We start from the raw sequence: 22,468 nt of genomic DNA on the forward strand, positions 1-22,468 counted from the left end.
TTTATTTTATTTTGTCTTGCTGGTTGTCATTTTATTAAGTTTAGCTCAAAAATATGGATAAAATAAAATATATATATATAGATAAGTTAGAAATGCAAGGAATATAGAACATAATAAATATGCCGAATATTTCAATATCCGATTGTAATTTTTAATATTAATCCTACAATAATATTATCCGTTTCTCTCTCATTTTAATATCTAGGGCTAGTTTCCAATAACTATTTAATTATAAATTAAAGGACTAGAAAGTCATTAAGAAGTAGTTACGAACGAACATTCTAAGGCATCTATTTTCTCTATTTGAACATAACATAGACTTCGATTTATATTACATTCAGAATTTTATCTTATCTTATTCAAAATAATAAAATACTAGTTGAAACCTCTCTCTAATTAATATAAATTTCTTGTGTCCCATGATATATATATATATATATATATATATTCAAAATCAATAGAGAGTTTAAATTAAATATGTTCATCTCTTTCTAAATATTCTCTTTAGTTTCTCCTTCTAATTCGTTTAGGAGGTAATTAGTGCAAAATCTCCTTTATAACCTTAGATCAATCACAACTAGGGCCAAATTAAATAAAATGAAAAGAATATAAAGTACAATTGTAACAATTTGTATTACTTTATAATTAATTTAATTAAGAATAAATCACTATGACCAAATCCATATATATATATATATATATATATATATATACATAGAAAATTGGTTGTCCCTAGGTTGTCCTGATCTATGTGCAAGGATCAAATGAAACTGAAAAGGATTTCCACCTGAGATTCTTTCAATCCTCCTCTTATGTATGTAAATAATAGAACCCAAAATTATTCTTGCTAATGGTTTATAAGGTTTTCTTTTTCATATGAATTATTAACTCCGCAAGTATATTCTAAGGTTAATTATATTTTCATTGACTTAATATCACATTACATTCCTAAAAATATATAAAAGTATACAGTTTAAACATTTTAAATACTAACTGATAGTTTAAGGGATGAATTTGAAATTAAACTTATTAAGTACACAAGGGAGTGAAATGTAAAGCTTTACACTTGTCTGCAAATCGACATAGATCTCTATCAAAGCTGCTACTTTCTAGCTTCTTCAAGTAAGGCATCTTTGTTAACATATGACAACTCTTATTAGTGATTAATTAAAAGGGTTTGCTTAAGGAATTGGATGTATTTGAGTACCTTTACCTCTAAGAAATCTTTATTGTCTCTTTATATTAAAGTCAAACCTTCTACCTTTTAGTTGTAGAGCATTGACCATTAAAAAAAATTATAAAAAAAAAACCAACCTTAATTAATTACCAACTTCCCAAGTCCATGTCCACCTTGATGGCTTTAGACTTTATCGACGGCATAACTTAAATGTGGTCAATTTTGGTAGGATATTTTTCACATAAACATATGAAAATTAAAACATTATAAAATGTATGCCTTGCAACTGGATAACTTGAAGAAGAAAAGAAAAGGTATTTGAGATAAGTGAATGTTATTCGCCATTGGTATTGCAAATTATACTAAACAAATATTCCACAACACAATATGGCCAAGGCCCTAAGTAAAAATAAATGGGCCTTCTTGATTTCTGATATTAAAAAGGGGCCCATTTAGATGACATGAAAATTCCTAGGCTAATCTAATGTGGAAGTTTGATTATGCTAAATATTAGAGATTTTGACAACATTTGAAATAATATAGCAGTGATTATGATTTTCAAAAAATTGGAGTGACAATTATTTAAACGACTCTAATAATTAAAATTTATTTTGGGGGGATTTCTTCGAATAACAACCAAATCTAAAACTCGAGGAATTGTGGCACTTAAGCCAAACTAGTCACAATTAATTACAATTTGCTTAGCATTTCATCCAAAATTAGTGGCATTTATAAAAATGTAACTAAAACATAACGTACTCAGATGCAATGAAACTTAATATTAGTGGCATTTTTTTGACTGCTGCTAACGGCTAAATTTCTTATAGGTTAGGAGGCTTCATTCTAAGATAAGCTACCTAATCCATTTCAATAGATATATTATGTTCATATTAAGTCAAAAGTTGAATTTCTTTCAAATTCAAGGAAGTCCAACCTCCTTTACGAATTAGGATTAGGTGAGATGTACTGTACTAATTGGTAAACTGCAAGAGAACAAAGCCATATGACTTCAAAACTAGAATTACTAGAACACCATACATGTTTATTTTTATTAATTCCTACTGTTAATGATGGATATTTAACCATTCAGAATGGTCTATGGTAATATCTTTAAAATTAACTATAATAACATATAAAGTAATTATAGACTAAAAAACTCTGTCATGAGTTAGTAAGACTCGACTACTGGATTATGGAGACGTTAGTTTAAATGAAGTGATCAAATGACGTATTACCATCCTCCCAAACAACTACAGATCACCAAAGAAAAGAACAAAAGAAAAAAAGAAAAAAAGAGGCCAAGATCAAATTAGGCAGCTAGGATTAAGACGTTGCAAGGCACTAACACTGTTGAATGAATTGAAAACGCTTACACCACCACCACCGCTCCCAGATCCCTCCCTTAAAAGGAAGTCGAGGTGTGAGTTTTTAATCGACACAAACGACTCGCCATCTTATGACAGCGAAACTCTATCCTCTTCCACCTTTAGATTAATCAAAATTTTAATACGTCTAACATTAATTAATTTTTTTTAAAAAGTATTTACATAGTTAAACAAGTCTACGTAGAGTGAAAAGAAAAATAAGACTATACAAATTTATCCGTTAGTTAATACAAGAAGACAACAGAGGAGACGAGAGATGAGATCACGTGGGAGAACATGGGCCGTCGCCCTCCCACAAGATATAGATAAGAGTTTTAAATAGATAGATGGATAGATAGGGGATCATAAGTTTGTAATCTAACGGATAGTTCATTAATTTATCCACCTAACGATGGAGAATAGATTGTCGTGGTTCCCCAAGCCAATGGTTAAATTGTAATTAGGATCGTAATGGTCCACAAGGGTCTTTGAGCTTGACTTGTGTATAGAGAGACTCAATATTCTTGATAGCTCTCCATCTCCAAACCTTTTATTATTCGGCACCAGTGTGGTTGGGTTGTCATGTCTGAGCTCTAAGTTGGAGTGTGGATCATGTGGTTATATATAAACTATGCTCATTTCTTAAAACTTGAATAAGATAGCTTTAAATTTAAAAGTAATCAGCTGTAATTGGATTAATTGGATATAAATTCTAGTAGTTATGTTAAGCCCCACAACTACTGAACCCTATGATTTACTATTAACGTTACAATAGTAAATATTAGAGTCAAATTCGCCGATCCTAGTCTTCTTTGAAGTTAAATTTTTAAGCTACTTAAGATTTTCGAGTAGTGGGTGAATTTATATTCAGTGAGTTAATAGTTTATAATTGTATTGCTTAGAAATCAGAACTTGTCAAAGAAAATTTCTCTCTCTCTCTATATATATATATATTATGGACAAATTACTGAAAATATGAAACTCATGTCAATTTGGTTGCATTGAATTCAATCCCAAATTAATAAATGACTCTTCATTAATTTAGTCGAACTTGTGATTAGAATCATTGGATACCTATAAGGATATGTGCTTTGCCGACATTAACTCTTGGAAGTAGATTAATTATTTCACTAATTTTATTTTTGTAATTAACTCATTTAAAAATAAAAATTTTCTGGTAGATTCACCGTTACCTTTACACACAAAAACTAGTTGTTGCACATAAGTAAAAACTACAAAGGGATTAAATGTCACAAATTAAAGGAACATTTTGAATTTTCATTAATCCATGTTAGATATAATATTTCTCCAATTATAATACTGCATCTAACTCTAATAATCTGAAATTAATGTTTAACGCTATTAGTAGTTGCAAGTGGAGCCTGGAAATTATAGGTAAGTGTTGGGTAGATTCTTAGCCCATCTTTTATCCATGGTTTTTAAAGGAGAGTTATTTTCATTTATGTTATTTTGTATGTTTGGTTATTAAAATATGAATAAGGAGAAGGATTAAGGCCATCAAAAGTACTCTTAATACTTTTAAAAAAGTATTAGCGTTCTTTCTATACTAACGTCTAATCTACAAGCTAGCTTTGCAATGCACACCTAAAAGGAGATTCCAATATCAAGAAGAAGGCTTGATCTTGGTTTAGAATCAATTATTGATAAAATCTCTATTCTTATATTTAAGTTTTTTTTTTTAACTAAACTAAACTACTGGTACGTGACTTCTTTTTTGAAAACCAAAGTACAATATCATTTAAATTTATTCTGAGACTGTTATAAGTCTATAAAACCTCTATCTAAACTAGATTTATCAATTACTAAATCTATAAAAAAAAATCATATTTTTATAAATAAATTATTTTTAATCTCATCTTATTATTCAAAGAAAATAATTATTAATACGATTTTCCACGTGGCATTGAGCTAACATAAAAGTATAATAATTCTAGAATAAGTTTAGAAACGGCAGCATTCTAGGGATTGATTCTTTACTGTAGCAACATAGTGTGGTCAAAAGCTCAGTTATCTTCTGCACTCCTAGTACGAATAGTACGCAAATAATTTTATCCGGCTGGAAATTTAGAGTGAAAGGTACAGACAAGCCATGTAGCTTAAATCCCATGCAGGCTTATGCTGCTTCCGGTCCACTCCTACGATATCAAAGCCGAGCCCACTCCACAGCACTTGTTTTTCTATCTCAGATGAGTCAAATACTAGCCATGCATCGGGTACAGTGAATTTAAGCTAATCTAAGTCCAACTCACCTAATTAGATCACTTATGTGACAAAGGAGTGTCACTAATTCCTACGTCCACGTAGAATTTTCATGATAATTATTCTCTATTCTTAATTGTCTTGGTTGTCGTATTTGTATTCAAATAATTTATATGATTTTAAAATACTATAAATATAGTAATTGTTGTGGTTATCGCATCGTTATCACTCGCTGTCCCAACTTCTGTCGACCAATAAGTAATTAATTAATTAATTAATCTCCCTTGCTCCCGTAACAACATCACTAATCCTTCGTCCCGGAGCCGGAGTTGTCATAATAAATGATTCCATTATTGGATCTCCAGTGCCGACGAAAGCACTTGGGCCCCTCGTTGGGCCCCGCTTCTCGACGAACGCAACGCTCCGCGTGAAGATCCCGCACCTTTAAATGATTTAAGTCCATTTCTCTTCCTCCAAAATCCTCATCTTTCTTTTTCCCTTCCTTTCCTCTCCATTCATCGAGTGGATTTCCCGCCATTTCTAACAGGAATCCTCAACATTTGATTCATTTGTTTCAGTTTCCAATTATTTTATAATACAGTTTTCTTGCTATTTACCCAATTCCTCCATTTTTATTTGTTTATTGTGGTTCAAGGATTTCTCCACCCTGTGATTCAGGATTTCAATTTATTGATCTTTTCTCAATTTCGTAAGCGGAAAGATTTGAACTAGACGGAGAGAGAAACGAGAGGAATGGCAGAGAAGCCTACCTTGAAACCAGCGCTTCAAAAACCACCGGGCTACCGAAATCCGGCTATGCCGCCGGCTAAGGCTCCTCCGCCGGCGCTCCGCCGCCCGGCGCAGCTCCCTCCGGCTTTTCGGCACCCCGGTAAGCCCCTCCGCCGCCGCCGGCGGAGCTGCCGCCTCCGCATCTGCTGCTGGCTCATCCTCTTCATCCTCGTCCTCGCCTTACTCCTCGCCATCGCGGGCGCCCTCGCCTACTTCTACTACCAACCCCGCCTCCCCTCCTTCCACATCCAATCCCTCAACGCCACCCGCCTCCACGTCAGCACCGCCGGAGCCGGCACCGCCGTCGACGCTGCGACGGCCGTCACCGTCCTCGCATGGAACCCTAACGGCAAGATCGGTATCGACTACGGTGATTGGGAGGGGAGGGTCGCCGTGGTGGACGAGGACGGCGACGTCGGGTTTGGGGAGGCGGCGATCGCTGGATTCCGGCAGGGAAGGAGGAACGCGACGGCGGTGAGGTTTCAGGCGGCGGCGAAGGGGGTCGTGGTGGACGACGCGGTGGCTTCGAGGATGCGGTCGCGTTACCGGAGCAAGGAGATGAGGTTGAAGGTGGAGGTGAGGACGAGAGTTGGGTTGGTGGTGGGCGGTAAGAGTACCTGGAAGGTGCCGATAAGGATTGGTTGTGGGGCAGTTAAATTGAAGCAGGCCAAGAGTGGTGGTGAGATGCCCAAATGCCGCGTCTTCTTGTTTGGATGGTTAGTCTCCTCTCCTCTCTTTCTAACGTTTTTCTACTAAAATTTTCATATAAAACCCCTTTTGCTGTTTTATATCCATAAAATAAGCTAATAACACCTTGCCATTACGTTAATTGATACAAGTTAACCTTCGTCCTGCGTTAAAGGTAATCGTACTATTTGCCGTTTCATCATTACGAGGTAATTATGCTGTTCCAATTTTCATAATTTCTTTAATTTTTTTAAACAAGGGTGCAATCTATTAATATTAAGGACAATAAGGTTCGAACTGCAAAATCTTTGTGTTAATTTTAAAGCTAATGCTTGATACGATGGATTTTTACATAATTGCTGCTAAAAGCTTTTAAATATTATGACTACCATTATATTCTTCAAAATCTCATAATTATCATCAAAACCATATGACTCTTTCACAAATTTTATTCCATTAGTTAAATTAACTAGTCATGATTAAAACATAATTTAGATTTGAAAAATAACTATTTTGGTCTTGCATAAATTATTTTAAATAGTTTATACGAGATACATATTATTAATAAATATTTTACACTCTAAACTCACAAAGAGAAATAATATTTTAGTCACTTATTAGTGTTTTCAGTGGCAATTATACCAAAAAAAAAATGATATTAAGCAAAATATGTATCCGTGCACATGGATTTTGTCTTGAGCTTTACTTAGTTATAGTGTAAGTTGAGATGCAATAATTTAGGTCTAATTGAAAATCCATCACTAGCATAAATTGACCAAAATTCCAAAATAGACAGACTAAGGGATTGAGATTCTGTGTGCATCAGTTTAATCAGTCCAAGTGATTGATGTGCATCAATGTATTAATCATATGCATCGGATAGTCATATGGATTTTTATATCTGATTTCAAGTGTGATTATAATTGTTAAATATACACAATCTATGCGCTGGTACATCTGCTGACGCATAAGGCCATAAGGGTTATTCTGAACGGATCGACTCAGGTAGAGATTTGTGACTCAAAGAATGATTGGACTAGAGACGAAGAGCCTTGAGGATAAGTTGCACGTCAGTTTAAGCCACTTGTGCTACTTGAAAATTGTTGTCACATTGTCTACTTCTATGATCCCTTCGTTTATTTGGACAATGAGATGGGCCTATTTTTCTCTACCTGGCTAACTACAGAGAGGGATACTCGACTTGGGATTCATAGATTAAGGGGTATTCGGTTCCCTGCGTCATGTGGAAAACCACTAGAGAAATGAATGGCAAGAGTCACAATAATGTGATACTAAAGTGATTGAAAACATTTCCATTTCAACCCTATCTGCTTGTTGGTTTATTCTAGTTTATGCCACTTGTGTTTTTTTTTCTCATAGTTGTCATCGTTTATGGTCCCATTACTCATTCGGTGATCTGTTTACTCTTTGTTGTCCGACTTATTCACTCCATTAAAGGTACTGGTCCGCTGTGTGTCTTGAAGCCACTAAAAAATTAGATGGCAACTGGCAACACTTGCAATAATGTGAGACTATAGTAGAGGAAATTCCATTTTGCACCTCATATTATTGGCTTGCTCTTTGATAGAATTGGCTAAATTATACAGTTTTTTTTTTTAAATTAGAATAAAGTACTTGGTAGGGTTTGGAATAAATTCTTTCTAAAGTAATAAATTCCCACCATCCCTGTGGCTCTGCATTTTCACCCATATCTCGGAGGGGAGGGCAGCCAATTTGGAATTTGGTGATTAGTTGTGTAGGCTCTATCACTGACAACTGGTGGATCAATTAATAAATACAGGCTCAATCATTTGTGTATTTATTTATTCCATAGCAGAAGCTTTAAGGTCAGCTGCATGCATCTGAATTGTGAACCATTCGGCCCTATGGGACATGCATGGTGGGTTACTGCAGGACATAATGCCTTGGCTGGATCCTCTAAGTCGGTTAGAGTTGCTAGCCGTTGTTGAAGCATAGGTGGGTCCATTGTGGTGCTCGTACGTACATATCTTCTACATGATTGGATCTTATCATCATTCTGATTGAAATCAGAAAAAATAAAAAAAAGAGGTAGGTCATCACTCTATAGCTGAGTTCTAATTAAACTTTCCTAATAGTATTAGGTTTTCTAACACTCCCTCTTTATATATGTCCCATTTTATCTTTGTACCTTAGACCCACTGGCTTATGTGTTTAATATTACTCAAATTATTTTGGTCCAATAATTTGGTATAAAGTTTAAGTCAGCATTAGCCTATATCTGTTGCAATTGACATATAAAAGATCAGATAAAAGAGCTTGCTTCAACACATGAATGTGTTTATTACAGAGGTTAAAATGTCAAAATTGCCATCCTTGGTTCCTTGCTGTTTAGGGAGAAATGTGTTCATTACATATAAATTGCTTCACCTCCTAAACTTATTAAGGTCATCTTTTTGTCTTTTCTAACAATGCCCATTAGCCAACACAAATATTTGGACTAAAACTTATTTGTTAGTTGTTATACTTATTTAATTTAGCCCATTGCGCTCTCTCTTTCCTTACTCTCTCCACTCTTTTTTCTTTAATGCTTCTACTTGTCACTTATTTTTTCTTTCGTCCAATGATTTCAGGTTCAATCTAAAGTGAAATGTGAAGGAAGTCCCCTACATTGCATTTTACTATTTTGGAAGAGCTATCAGTGCTAACATGTAGAAGGAATCTGTCTCTTTGTTGCTGCCTATGTTATTACAGCTGATGATTATATTTTACTCACTTGATAAGGAGATTGAAGTCAATATGCATCGCTTTGTTGGATATGCTATAATCATGCATTGATCTAAATTATCTTACATGGTTTTATCATATGTGAAGCATCTGAGAAGTTTGTAATTACACCTTACGCGAAATTTCAATTCTTTTCTTGTACAATAAGGAGGTACTAATGTGTAAAATAAGATTTATGAGTTTGAATTCTGCTACTGATGTATATTTTTAATTGGGATTGGTTCGTGTTTGTATATCTTTGTAGTTGTTAATGAAGTTGAAGTTATCAAATTTTGAGGAGTCGGGTATCAATCTATGTCTATTGCTGCAAATATAGTTTCTTGAACTATATTTTCAAAACTTTCTAAACGAGCAAGAGCTATTTTTCCTCTTTCTTTTGTCTTATTTGATCGTTGGAGGTTGAAAAGTTCTGACTTTGATGATGATTTTGTCAACCTTCGGGTTTTAGCATTTTTTGTTTTGTTCCAGATTAATATTATGAAAGGAAGAAGAAAAAGAAAAGAAGAAAAAGCCTCGGCATCAAATTTTACACTACATACCATCTAACTCTTAAAAGGCTCAGTGATTTTAAAGTGCCAACTTTTTCAATTGTTTTATTTTATTTATTCTTATGTCTTGCTAGTGGGTTCCTGGATTGCCCTAGGGGAGGATTTTCCTTTGTGAAGCTTTTATTTTTGTTCTTTTATCTTTTCTATAATTTTGTTCTCACCGTATGGTATTTGGGTGCGTTAATATATTTTGGTCAATGTTTTGAGACATATAGAAAAGTTTCAGAAGAGTGGCTCTAGATCCTTCGTACCAGTGAGCTGGAAAATTTGTTCCATTATTGGGTAGGAGCTAAACTCTACTATCAATTAGAACTAGAATTGTTGACCAAAATATATTTATTTTTTGATTTATTTATTAAAATAGATCATCCCTAAATTTAAATATAAAAATAAGTTTATTTTTCTATAGCCCTAAGTAAAACACTTAACTATTAAGTATTTTACTTAAAATGTTGTATCTTATCATTATTTTCTTAAATATAACGCTAATTTTATTAGCATTCTTAAAACTTTTAGATAATGCTTTATATCAGCGTTCTTAAAAAATATTTAACAATTAAATATTTTATTAAAACGCATAACAATTACGTGTTTTACTAAAATGCATAACAGTACAAAACACTTAACAATTATTAGTAAAATTATATTTCTATGGATATTCATATACTAGTCTGAATTCAAGTAGTGAAAATAATTACTATATCCGCTAAGTACAACTATAGATATAAATCAAATATTAGATATATTCATATATTTTTCTTCGACATGTATAAAAATAATCGATAGATAATTAGTATATATATAAACTGGGTTAAAATTTATAAAAGTATAAAAAATTTGTTTACACTATCATTTTCTAATATTCTAACTAAATGCTATATGACGATTGATTCAGATATTATTTTAGAAAAATTAAGGAAAGGCCAGTTATATTTATGGGGTAGTCTCTATGACTCTATTGCTTTCATGAAGATTTGAAGGCCTAAGAAGACGAGACTTCTGAAAATTTATTGATTGCGCTAATTCTGTAAGGCCCACCATAGTAGGCCGAGGAGGTGGTTGATCGCCTTGCGAAGATGGTTAGAAATGGATGCTCACCTCCAATAAACCTAGTATGTGAAAATGACTAAGGATGTGAGAGAACCCCTAAAGGTAGGAGAAATGGATGCAAACATCCAAGAATTTTTGTATCTCCTCACACAAAAGGCATGAGAAGGATCCATAAATCTTTTCCTAGCTAAAAGATCCTGGTGTGAACTCTGTTAATAATAGCTAATCTAAGGATCGTCTTGATATTTGCCAATAGCGACAAACTCCACAAACTAGGGGCATAACCTAGTTTAGATGAACCCACTACCAGTGGAGAGTTGAGAGAGGCAAGAAAGAACTCAGAAAGGGAGAAACCTCCGGACCACCTTACTAGGTTTGTTAGAGAGTACAAACGAGGAAAGATTGATGCAAAGATCATTGATTTAGTTGACCCCAATTGTAGTGGGCTAGTTGAGGCACCTAGGCCATCTAAGATTTTGAACATCTCAAAGGAGGACCATCTAATAAAGGGAAGCGTGGAAGGCACACACAAATCTAGATTGGAGGGAGGCATCCTCATCGGTCGATTCAACCAAAACTGTAACCAATCCTTGCTTTATAGAGAAAGGAACATGTAGCTGGAACATCCCTAAGAGGGACATGGCACTTATAGTAAAGCTGCATGAGCACCCTTCACAACGATAAAAGGTCTGGAAATCAATAGCTTCCACTATCAGTTGAGTAAGAGGTTGTAAGTAATTGTTCGGAGGTCTTGGATGCCCAACCCACTTAACCTTTTAGAAAGGCAACCGAGGCCTAATTAATCTTTTAATGAATGCCTTTGATAGAGAATTCTCCTTTGTAAAAAAAAAAAAACCCATCCGATCAGAGTCTAGCCCCTTGATGATAAATTCGGGCCTAGAACACCAAGAGGAAGTAGGCAAATATGACATAAAAAACTAATTTGATAAGAGTCACCTTGCCCCCAATGGATAGGGTTCAAGCTTATTTAAACATTGGACTTTCCTCGTATCTATTAATGATGAGTTGCTAATCGTGGGCTGAAAGAGAGCTCTTCGGTTAGTTAGAATAAACTCCTTTATTTCAAAATAAATATGCTAATGCATGTGACAGAATTTTAGAATAGAAATATAGAATAAATAATCTTATTTTAAATATATTTATTCCTTGTTTTGGTTCAGATATAAAATTTGGAATAACTCATTCACTTATTCAAACCCACTTGACCCATTTGCCATCTTTAAAATATATTATAATATTATAATATATTGTGATTTAGATTGAACAATATAATATGACTATAATATATTGAACAAGTTTGGAGTGAAAAATATTTTGATACGAGATAAATTTTTGTGATACTACGTGTGATAGTATATATATTGCATAAATTATGATGAGTTAAGTTAGATTATCTTTTAGCCAAGAGTTATAAAAATAACTATGAGAAAATAATATAATAGTTGTAAAATAAAATTACATTAAAAAAAATTAAACCTAATTTATATCTTTTTTTAAAATAAAAATAAGAAATAAAAAATAAATAACTAAATACTAACTTAGAATTGGAATAAACTTTTTTTTTATTATAAAATAAGTTATCCTTTTATTCCAAGTCTAATATTTTCTTATTCGTCAATCAAACGTACCTTTAAATTTGAGAGGCAGATCATATAACTTGCTAGAAAGTTGGCCACCTTGCATCCAAAGAACTCGGTCAACTCGGATGCATCCGTGTTCCGGGACTGGAAGAGACTCAGATACTTTTTCTTGATTTTTATTACTTCACTTCACAATCAATAATCGATTGCTAGTAGATGAACTACGAAGAGCTAAAGTGGAACGATTGAGAAATAATAAAATCTTATTTCACTATAAAGTGTCGTAATATAACCCTAATATAGGAGGTTATTTGCTAAATTCGACTTAGTCCCTTTGGTGGACGGTGGACCGCGTTGATGTGCTCCGATCGAGAGGCCAGAAATAAATTATAAATCCTCGCTTTTGCAAATACCCCCTGTATATTAGGGTAATATTGCGGATACACCCCTGGCATACGATACCTTACTATTTCTAGAAACAACCCTGATAATATTCAAATATAACTTTCCTTTCCTCGCCTGCTATGATAAAACTGTCTCCATCTCCTTCTCTGGTCCCGATTCTTTCCCCCAAATTTTTTTGGTCTCGTTATCGTTAAATACTATTAATTACCACTAATTACGAACAATAAAAAGACCGAAGCTTTCCTCACCTTTCCTTTCCCTTTTCCTCTCTTTCTCCGATCTTTCGAGGCTTCTTCCATCTCGGCTCCTCAGGTGATTTTGCTTTCGATGTCTCTCTATATTCTCTTCTTCTTGTTCGTGTACTGTTTCCTAACGATCTTTGCGTTCTCTTGAGTTGGATCCAGGTCTTGTTACAGCCATGGCTTCGAAGCGGATCTTGAAGGAGCTCAAGGATTTGCAGAAGGATCCGCCCACCTCTTGCAGCGCAGGTCTGTTTAATTCGATTTCTGATCTGTTTTGTGATCTATTTCGTTCTATACGTGGTTGCCAGCGATCGATGCTTGTTATTTGGTTGAGTTTTTATCTGGATTCGTAATGTTTGACTTCGATTTGTTGTACAATGGTGAGATTTTTTTTGGAAAGATCGGATTTTTGCATTTGCATATATTATGTTATTCACGAACAAAACAGAGCCTAAGTTATTATCTGTAGATCCGGATCTACTCCTTTATTCACTTATATTTTCTCCTGAAATAATTCTAATTTATTATGCTTTGGGGCTTCCATTCTTCATACTACTGAGTAGTTCAACCATAAATCTGAAGCAGCAGGGTCATTTTCTATTCTCTTTTTCCGAAAATTTGATGTCATCTAGTCAAATAGTTGTTAAGTAGTCCTGCTCCTTATCATTTCAACTTCTCTCCAGTGTCATGAATCGTACTTACTTTAGGTAACCGTAAAGTGAAATCACTTACCTTTTCCATTATGAAGGTTTTTTTTAATCAAATTTGAATTATCTTCTAAGTGGTTCTCCTTTTACATGAATATTTTTCATTTAAATTTTATGTGGTGAACTCAGTCTGTGTGGATTGTTGACAGAGCTTTTAAACTAAACTTTTCTTTTTTCTTTTTTTGGTCTCTGTTTTTTTGCCTCGATGGTTTCGGTGCGCATCCGGTATTTTGGTCTTGGTCTGAATCAGGCCGAGTGTGTATAGTTTACAGGGTATCTGTCCCTTAAGCTGTGTTGCAAGTCTAGGACTCTAGATGCCTAGTTCTGGACAGAATATGAACTCATTTGAACTTATGGATGCATGGAGTTATGTCCCTAGTTTCTTGAGAGTTCTATATCTTGTATTCAAATTGTTTGTGCATGACTGATGAGATACTGCATCACTGTACTGTGATTAGGCGATTGTCGAAGTTTGACCGTAACTTGAGAATCTGCATAGATTTAGGTTCGCATCTACGAGAATTTTATAGTACAATAAAATGGTAGGGAATCATGCTTAGGCTATCATAAGTTGTTAAGATACGCTGACACATGCTAATATTATATGAGATTTTTAGCTTTACATCACAATTAAACTGTTCTCAGATATAATTCTTTTCCTCTAAAAAGTTCCATGCTTAGTGAAACAATGCCTCTAGTTTTTGATAAATATGAAAAATCAAAGCGTGCTTCTGAGGAAACTCGAACAAACTATCAGATTAGTTCCAACTGAAATTACCTACACTTTAAGTTACAGTGTGCCAACATGGAGTCATCGTTTTCAGTATCATTGATCTGCTACTTCTTTTTCCCCATTTAACAGGCCCTGTTGCGGAAGACATGTTCCACTGGCAGGCAACAATTATGGGTCCCCCAGATAGTCCTTATGCAGGAGGAGTCTTTTTGGTTACAATCCACTTCCCTCCAGATTATCCATTTAAGCCACCTAAGGTACTAAATGAAAACAATTTTCATTTACATGATTAAGCTTCTTTGCCATGATTTGCTTCTATGAACAAACTATTTTTCCTATTTCAAAGACTGTTCCATCTTATAAATTATTTATCGAGATATCTACTTGAATTGCCTTCCCTTATCCCTTACACCGATCAGCATGTATTATTGTAAGAATCATATTCTCATTGACTGTCTTGATATAGTGTCATGCAACTTATAAGTCAACTTGTCCATAGGATTTTTGATAATAGCTGGTGTAGTTAGGTTTATGTTTATCCTTGAACATTTTGTGTGCTTATAACATTCAACATCTTCTTTTTGGACATTATCTTGTGTAATCAGTTGGAGACATTCTTGATCTGTCACTGTGTCTTCTTTCAGTGACTAGTGAGTATCGACTTTTAGAACCTAGATCCTTCTTTTTTTAACGCAATGTTCATAGTTCCAATTTAGCAATTCCTTTGTAGTTATTGTATATATTTACTCTAGTTATTTTGATCTCATAGTAAATTATAGGTTGTTACTTCAGCTAGTTTAGTGAAGTTCATAGTCACCTTTTCGTTTCCCGCCGTTTCCTGTAGTGTACCGATCGGGCAATGTTATGCCATACTCTCACGCTGGCTTATGAAATCAGGGCTAGGAGTTAGATCTTTGATTTGCCATCTGAAGTTATACTTCTCTTCAAGGCTAAAATTGCACATGGCATTGCCAAGGTTCTAAAATGCTTTATCATGACCATCTGTTACTGTAATGACTATTAATTGGCTACGGTTACGATTAAGAAAGGAATGATTTATCCACCATATTGGAGAACATGATTATGCAGGTAGCATTTAGGACAAAAGTCTTTCATCCAAATATTAACAGCAACGGAAGCATTTGCCTGGATATCTTAAAGGATCAATGGAGCCCTGCATTGACTATTTCCAAGGTATCTTTTCTTGCATATTTCATCAAATTAAGTTACATGGATGTAATGTAATATTATGCCTGGGATTTTGTACAATAAGAGAGCTCATAGCAAATTATTCTTCAGTAATATTCTTTGGACAATTTGTACAATAGCTGCAAGTTTCCAGTGCCTTTTATGGTTGGACTGGGTCTTAGCCTCTATAAGAAGTCTAGATGGGTCACAACAATTTGATGCCTCCTAGTTTTGGTTATCTCAGATGAGGAGTTTGTCCATCAGTGTGCATCCTATTAATAGTGAAACGAAGTCTAATTACTAAAAGGGGACACTTAAGAACTCAGTAATAGAGTAATAATGAGATAACCTATTATATACCTTCTTTTACAATGAGCATCCTCGAGCTCTACTTGCCCCTCTTTGTAGATGTGTGAATTCTGATACTAGTAAATGACCTTGCTGTCTGATTGTTCTCTTGTGCTACACGTAGGTACTTCTTTCAATTTGTTCTTTGTTGACGGACCCAAACCCAGATGATCCTTTGGTTCCAGAGATTGCACACATGTACAAGACTGATTTGAACAAATATGAGACCACCGCAAGGAGTTGGACCCAGAAGTATGCAATGGGTTAATGTCACAGAGGATCAGAGGTTGTGGAGGCCATTTTCCTTCCTTATGTTTATGTTCCATGGTGTCTTTGCTTCTGCAGTGTAGTGTGTAAGATGTGGCTTTATAACTCTACTTTCTCAACTGAAGGAATGGAAAGGCCTCAATCATGCAACCAAAGTATTGAAAAATGAAAAATATTGTTGCTATTCCCCATTTTCTGCTTTAGAATTTGATATCTAGATCATTGCCTCTCAATTCCTTTCTTGGCTTTATACTTATATCGGTCAGTGCATGCAAGTACTGGAATAGGTATGGACCAAAATTGCTTGCAATCTTCAAGAGTTCACGCATACATCTTATGCAAAAAAATTGAGAATTTGACAGCTTATGTCCTTGTTTTGTTATTTCTCTCATGTCAACAAGGGTTGGCACTTTTTTCGTTGGTAATAGATCCATACTTGATTATTATTTTCTAAGGTAAATTTTCTTGGTTCAAATTCAAGTGTTACTGTTTCGCACTCAGACTAGTGTATAAGATTTTGGGACAATTATATCTAGACCCTCAAATTATCTTTCATATTTATAGACATTTTGATTTACTTAGCAATATATTGATCCCCCAACTTCAAAAGTATACATTCCATTACTTTGCGATCATTTTAAGTTTTAAAAAATTATTTTATCCTTATTTGACAGGAAAGAAAGATGATTATTTGATGTTTCGCATTAATACCTTTAGAGTAATAGATATTATATAGCCGAGGGGTCTTAAATATCACAAAACATAAACAAAGGGGTTTACATAAAAATAGGCAATAGTTTTAAGATATAAGTGTAATTAACCATAAGATTTTTAGCACTCGGCTGTCTTAGTATCTACTAACAAATCACCAACTCTACTAATACTAGCTTACATTGGCTTTTAAAAAGAGTGCAACTATTCATTAGCTTTTTTTTCATTAACCTTTTGAGAGTGAGGCCAAGAGCCATAATCATAAATGAGTTCATTAAAGTCATTATTCTGATCCTAATTCGTCGGGTTTTGGCTATAAATATAGACTTTGCAATGAGAAAAGCACCAGAGATTCCGAAGGCATATATGCAAATCAAAATGATTTTGTCCTAAAACTAAATTACTTACCTTTTCAGTGAAAGCCATTGGGATGCTAAAAAGATCATCTCGTTTCCTTTTGTTAACTAAAGCTGAAAGATGTAGCTTCTTTCCTTCTTTAAATTTATTCTCTTATCCTTTTCTATATTCTAAACGTCTTTGTGGGTGTACCACATTTTTGTTCAGCATACTGTCTTTAGTTTTTTTTTTTCTAAAAGAAAGAAAATTAATGGAACAAAACTTTTGTTGCTCATGACTAGTAAACTTGATCAATAAGGATGGTAAGTTATATGGCAAAGATAATCTATAGAAAAACCTGGGGATGGTTAGACATATTCGTATAATAATGCCAATTTCTCAATTTCCTGCTACAGTTTAAGGGTTTTCTATCAAGAGATTAGGCTACTAACAGCAATAGATTAACGTTGTCTGCGAGATGCTTATTGGGAACTAAAATGGTGCTTTCAAACTGTATTTTGACACGAAGCTGATGAATAAGACTAATAATAGAAGGGATATATAAGCCAGAGGATACAAGTGTTAGAAATGTTAACAAAAAGAAGAATAATTAAAGCATGCCAAAGAAAGAGCTTTGAGTTTGAGCTTAAGAAACGAATAAAGGGAGCAGGTGCTATCAATAGGTACCAATAAAAAGAAATAAGCATTGGAAATGTCCGACATATTATAATATCATAGTTTGGATAGGGTAAGAAAAGAAATTCTACCGACGAAAACTTCTCCTTTTCCATTTGCAAGTTTAGAAGAAGAGAATAAGAAAACCTCTAACCTCAGAATATGCTAGCAATCTCAATAGACAAGCTCAAATAATTTGAGAAGCTAAGCACTTTTAAGTTCATAAACAGTAATCACCGCCAACTGCAACGATAATGTGCATTCAGTGCTAAAAGGAGAATAACTAGTGCTTACCGTTACTTAGGACCGCAAGAGGGCACTTTCTGTGGCTTCTTTCCTTTTTTTGGAGTCCAAGTGCTTACAGAAACAACCATTCTCAACTTAATCCCATGTATACAAAGTGCCAAAAAGGAATGAAAGGTGACCTAAATCATTTACAAATTTCCTGGTACAACATTTAGAAGCTAGTCCAGTCAAAAAGGGAAAGTGAAAAGAGAACAAAAGGCCAAAATATTAATTCCCTAAACGAAAACAAAAACATGTACAAGCATCAAAGAAATAAATTCCTCAAAGCCTAACCTCTAGCTAATAGAACATCAAGATTCTTCATCTTGTTATTCCGTGGAGAACTCTCCAAATAAGAGGTTCCCTTGGCATCTTTCCTCTGATAGAATGATTGACCTTGTACTATTGGAGTTTCACCCCTAAAACTCACTTGATGCAGCTGCAGCAAAGCAAGCATACTTACAGCAAACACCGCAGCATTTCCTAGCACACCACCAATACTCTCTAATCTGAAAGAGTTCCTAGCTAAAGCCAAACTGGACAACAACATCCGTGTAAAGACACTCAAGCTCTGACCCTTGTTATCTTTCACTATCTGACCTGACTGACTTCTTGGTACACTATAACCATTTTCTTGTGAGACAAATCGGTTAACATCATGGACATCTCCAACAAAAGCTAAAGCCTCTTCGATCACTCTATACTTTTTTCCCTGATGGTCAGCTAACCTCATTGCAAGAATAATGCGGCTTTGCTCTAGCCTTGCTATTGCAGCATCTCGTTCAGCTCGCTGTTGTGATTGCACAGTCTGCAGGGTGTCATACACATAGAATTAAATAATTGACAAATGTAGCAGTAGAGAAGTATAACATGGAATATTGAGATTGGGACTAAGCTTGTAATCAGCATCCAAACATTTGTGCAGGTCTTACTTCTTTGAAAACTATATTGAGTTGAGCTCCATTAACAGGTACATTAATGAATAAATCCTGCATGCTATCACTGAATACCAAGTTTTTGCATAGCAACTTTTAAGTCATCCAAAAATGTAATGCAGTACAAATAGGAAAAATGAGTCAAAATTATCAGTTGACCAATATGTGACACATATAATTAATATTTCGAGTTGAGTTCATATGCAACACCAGGATAGTTCCCAAAAGCTACTATTGAGGCTTCATTGATAGGTGAGCATTATACAGTGATCTTAACAAAAAAGAGGAAGAAAATAAGAGCAGATTTGCATAAGCATTTATAATTAGTTTATTAATAGCTGGTGCATATAAACAGGGCAATAAATGATTGAACTTGGGCGGCTTACTGGATTGAGTTTTCCTCTCAATTGCAGTATGAGAATATGGTAATTGTACAGGATAAGAAGACAATCTAATCAATAGATGCCCAATCCTTGTTGGTAAGAGATACATATAATGTGTACCAAAAGTTTGTGGAGGTTTTGATTGTCTTAACAAATAAGATAGACATTAAAAGTGTATTTTCTTTCTAAAGTGAACACTGTAAAGAAGAGAAATATATGAACTCCAGACAACTGTTAAATTATTAGTACAATCATAACAATAATTTATAAAAATGCATAATTGGGCCCTCCTAACAAATGAAAGAAACCATCCGCATGGACTTTCTTTTATGCAGATGCTCAAAGATAATAGTAAAAACAAATCAAGCAAAGGTTTGCAAGCAAGCGCCAAGCCAAATTTATGCTACAAACATATTGCATCAAAATTAAGCCTTCATGGCATCTTAATATCATCAATAAACGAGCAAACATATCAACATCATGACAGCTGAGAGAATATTTCACAAGTCGTGTAATTTCCCTCACAGTTGTTAAACCGTAGATATCATGCCATCATTACATGTAGGATATGCAACCAACATCCGTCTTCCTCTATCTGGGGATACTATTAGGGCCATTCACAGCTTCCTACCTTCAAATTTTTAGCTACCTGGTGTTTAAATTCTACATACTAAAATGATAAAACATCTCCACAAGGAAAAGAAAAATAAATCGTCTCAAATGATCTAAACATGGAAAAAAACTATTATTTCTATGAAGCTATAAATTTCTCGCAAATTATGAATCATCCTCAAATTAGATATATATGAACAGATTAAGAGCTGCAGAAAAAATAAAGGGAAAATCTATAGGAACTCACATGGAAGAACTCGAGCTGGTCCTCAAGATTCTCAAGCGCGGTCCTGATCGCGTTGAGGCTCTTCGCCTCCGCCATGGCGGCGTCGTCGTCCACCTCCCCCGCCCTGAAATCCTTAACGAAGACGAACCCATTCCTCCCATCCCTGACATCCTTCACCGCCCCCGCCGCCGGATCCGTCTTTCCTCCGGCCTTCTCACGGAAGGATTTGTCGGGCGCCTTGACGGACTCAAGGAAATGGGCGCGGGAGATGGCGTGGATGGCGTCGCTGATCTTATCGTGTAGGTCCCAGATCCTCTCGAGAACCGCCTCCACCTCCTCCATCTCCCATCTCATGGATTGGATTCTTCTAGGGTTAGGGTTTCGGCACTCGTTTGTTTTCGATAGAGGAGGAAGAGGAGGAGGAGGTGGTGTTTCCGGAGAGGGAAAAGAGAGGGAAAAGAACAAAAAACGATGAAGGACAGCAGAGAGAAGGAAATAAAAAATTAAAAAAAAAAGAAAAAAAAAAAAGGAGAGGAGAGGAGAGGAGTGGAAGGGAAGGGTCGCGAGCACGGAGATCCGCAGTAAGAGGATAGATCTCGGCCGTTCATCTTTTGTGAGCTCCCGTATTTGTCTGTAGAGTGTAGACTGTGGACCCATTCGGATCCGATCTGTACACAAGTAATAGCCTCTCATGAAGAAAATTTGCTATAATTACTCTTAAACCTCTAAATTATTGTTATTTCTCACATCTACTCCTTGAATTTTTTTTAATTAAACATGTACATTCTTTTAATTAATAAAAATATTTATATATACCCACTTGAATTTTTTTAAAATGTACGGATATCTAAATTAATTATTTCTTTTTAGTTCAGACGATGTATGCGATAAATTTTTTTAATAAATATATGTGCAAAATTAGTGATAATTTATAGGGTATAAGTAAAATTATTTAAAAAAAATGACGGGTGATTTGCATAAAACTACATATTGTTTTCGGGTTTATCATGTGAGCCCCGTCTTTTTTATTTTTTCTGTTTATTTTTGTTTTCAAATTTAACTTTCTGTCACTTAGCATATTATTAAATACTAACAAAATATTATACGATTTTATGTTATTATATTAAATTAATTCACAAATTTTAAGCTGTTAAAAGACATGGTTTTATATTTTATATTCTAATATTTTTTTTGTTTTCAATTTCAATTGCTATCAATCTTTGTAAATAGAGAGGGCTTTAATTATAATTTATAAAAAGAAGAGATTATATAATATTCCAGAAGAAAGATAAATAGATACCCCTGAGTAGTGAGTGCTAAATAATTATGAATTAAAAAAATTAATAACTGTAAATTTTGTAAGATAACATTAAATTAGTGGTCAAGTTTATAGAATTATTTACTCGTCTTAAGGGTATTCATCTTTCTAATCTTATCTATACTTTTCTTGGTAATATTTAGTCATTGTTAGAAATAAATTAATACTAGGCAGTAGTAAAGTTAAAAAAAAATTTAAAATTTCGAACATGGCATTGGGTCCCTCGTTCCTTCAAATTTCGAGTGTAATTCATAGTTACTTTACACAATTCACAGTTATTTATGCAATTCATAGTTATATAAGTCTTTTGGCCAATTGCCCTAAACTTCACGACGAAGGTAGATTTTGCTCCAATGAAGATGATACTTGTGGTTTTGGACGAGATTTGAGAATTTTGGTATTTACTTTTACAAAAATTTTTCCTCCACCTAGTATATTTTCTATCTTTTATTTTTTTTTTCTCTTTCCCTCTCTCTTATTAGTGTTTAAAGTGTTATTATTGTGCTCTAGAAAGATGTTAACAACTTAAAAATACTACCAATGATAACTTTTGAAGGTTGGTTTTTAGGATGTGATCACCTTTATTAGTTCCTTATAATGATTTTCATCTTAATAGTACTAGTACTTTGTATCTATTATTTACATTATTAGCTTATTATTTATATTTTCTTAATTGCCCTACTTGAAACCACAAAGTGCTAAGAGTTATAACAGGGATTATTATATTTAGCCGTCTCAACTATCATAGTTTTTCATATATATTTTTAAATTTGTTTTAATATTTATATAGAATCTCTGAACTAGTAATATTATTCCCTTTCCTTTTCTTTTATTTTTTTTTAATATAGTAGTTTCTAAAATACTCTGGCCAAAAGTATCATTACAAAATTCAAGC

The 22,468-nt window shown here is 34.2% G+C and overlaps 3 protein-coding genes across 3 annotated transcripts; 2 read left to right on the forward strand and 1 right to left on the reverse strand.

The window, feature by feature from the left end:
- The first annotated feature begins 4,411 nt into the window (after positions 1-4,411).
- LOC140782638 (uncharacterized) lies at positions 4,412-9,273 on the forward strand. The gene is made up of 2 exons (XM_073129322.1): positions 4,412-6,266; positions 8,850-9,273. Exons 1-2 carry the CDS (start codon positions 5,515-5,517, stop codon positions 8,863-8,865), a joined length of 768 nt encoding a protein of 255 aa, XP_072985423.1. The 5' UTR covers positions 4,412-5,514; the 3' UTR covers positions 8,866-9,273.
- A 3,453-nt stretch (positions 9,274-12,726) lies between these two features.
- LOC140782068 (ubiquitin-conjugating enzyme E2 10) lies at positions 12,727-16,325 on the forward strand. The gene is made up of 5 exons (XM_073128429.1): positions 12,727-12,919; positions 13,012-13,095; positions 14,419-14,546; positions 15,379-15,483; positions 15,950-16,325. Exons 2-5 carry the CDS (start codon positions 13,026-13,028, stop codon positions 16,091-16,093), a joined length of 447 nt encoding a protein of 148 aa, XP_072984530.1. The 5' UTR covers positions 12,727-12,919; positions 13,012-13,025; the 3' UTR covers positions 16,094-16,325.
- A 1,862-nt stretch (positions 16,326-18,187) lies between these two features.
- Positions 18,188-20,832, reverse strand: LOC140782067 (plastid division protein PDV1-like). Its single transcript, XM_073128427.1, has 2 exons — positions 20,277-20,832; positions 18,188-18,907 (listed from the first exon to the last, which is right to left on the reverse strand). Exons 1-2 carry the CDS (start codon positions 20,607-20,609, stop codon positions 18,389-18,391), a joined length of 852 nt encoding a protein of 283 aa, XP_072984528.1. The 5' UTR covers positions 20,610-20,832; the 3' UTR covers positions 18,188-18,388.
- Positions 20,833-22,468: the final 1,636 nt, after the last annotated feature.

This window comes from Typha latifolia, chromosome 2 (genome assembly GCF_019914945.1).
Source record: "Typha latifolia isolate L0001 chromosome 2, TyphaL0001v2, whole genome shotgun sequence".
Taxonomy (NCBI): domain Eukaryota; kingdom Viridiplantae; phylum Streptophyta; class Magnoliopsida; order Poales; family Typhaceae; genus Typha; species Typha latifolia.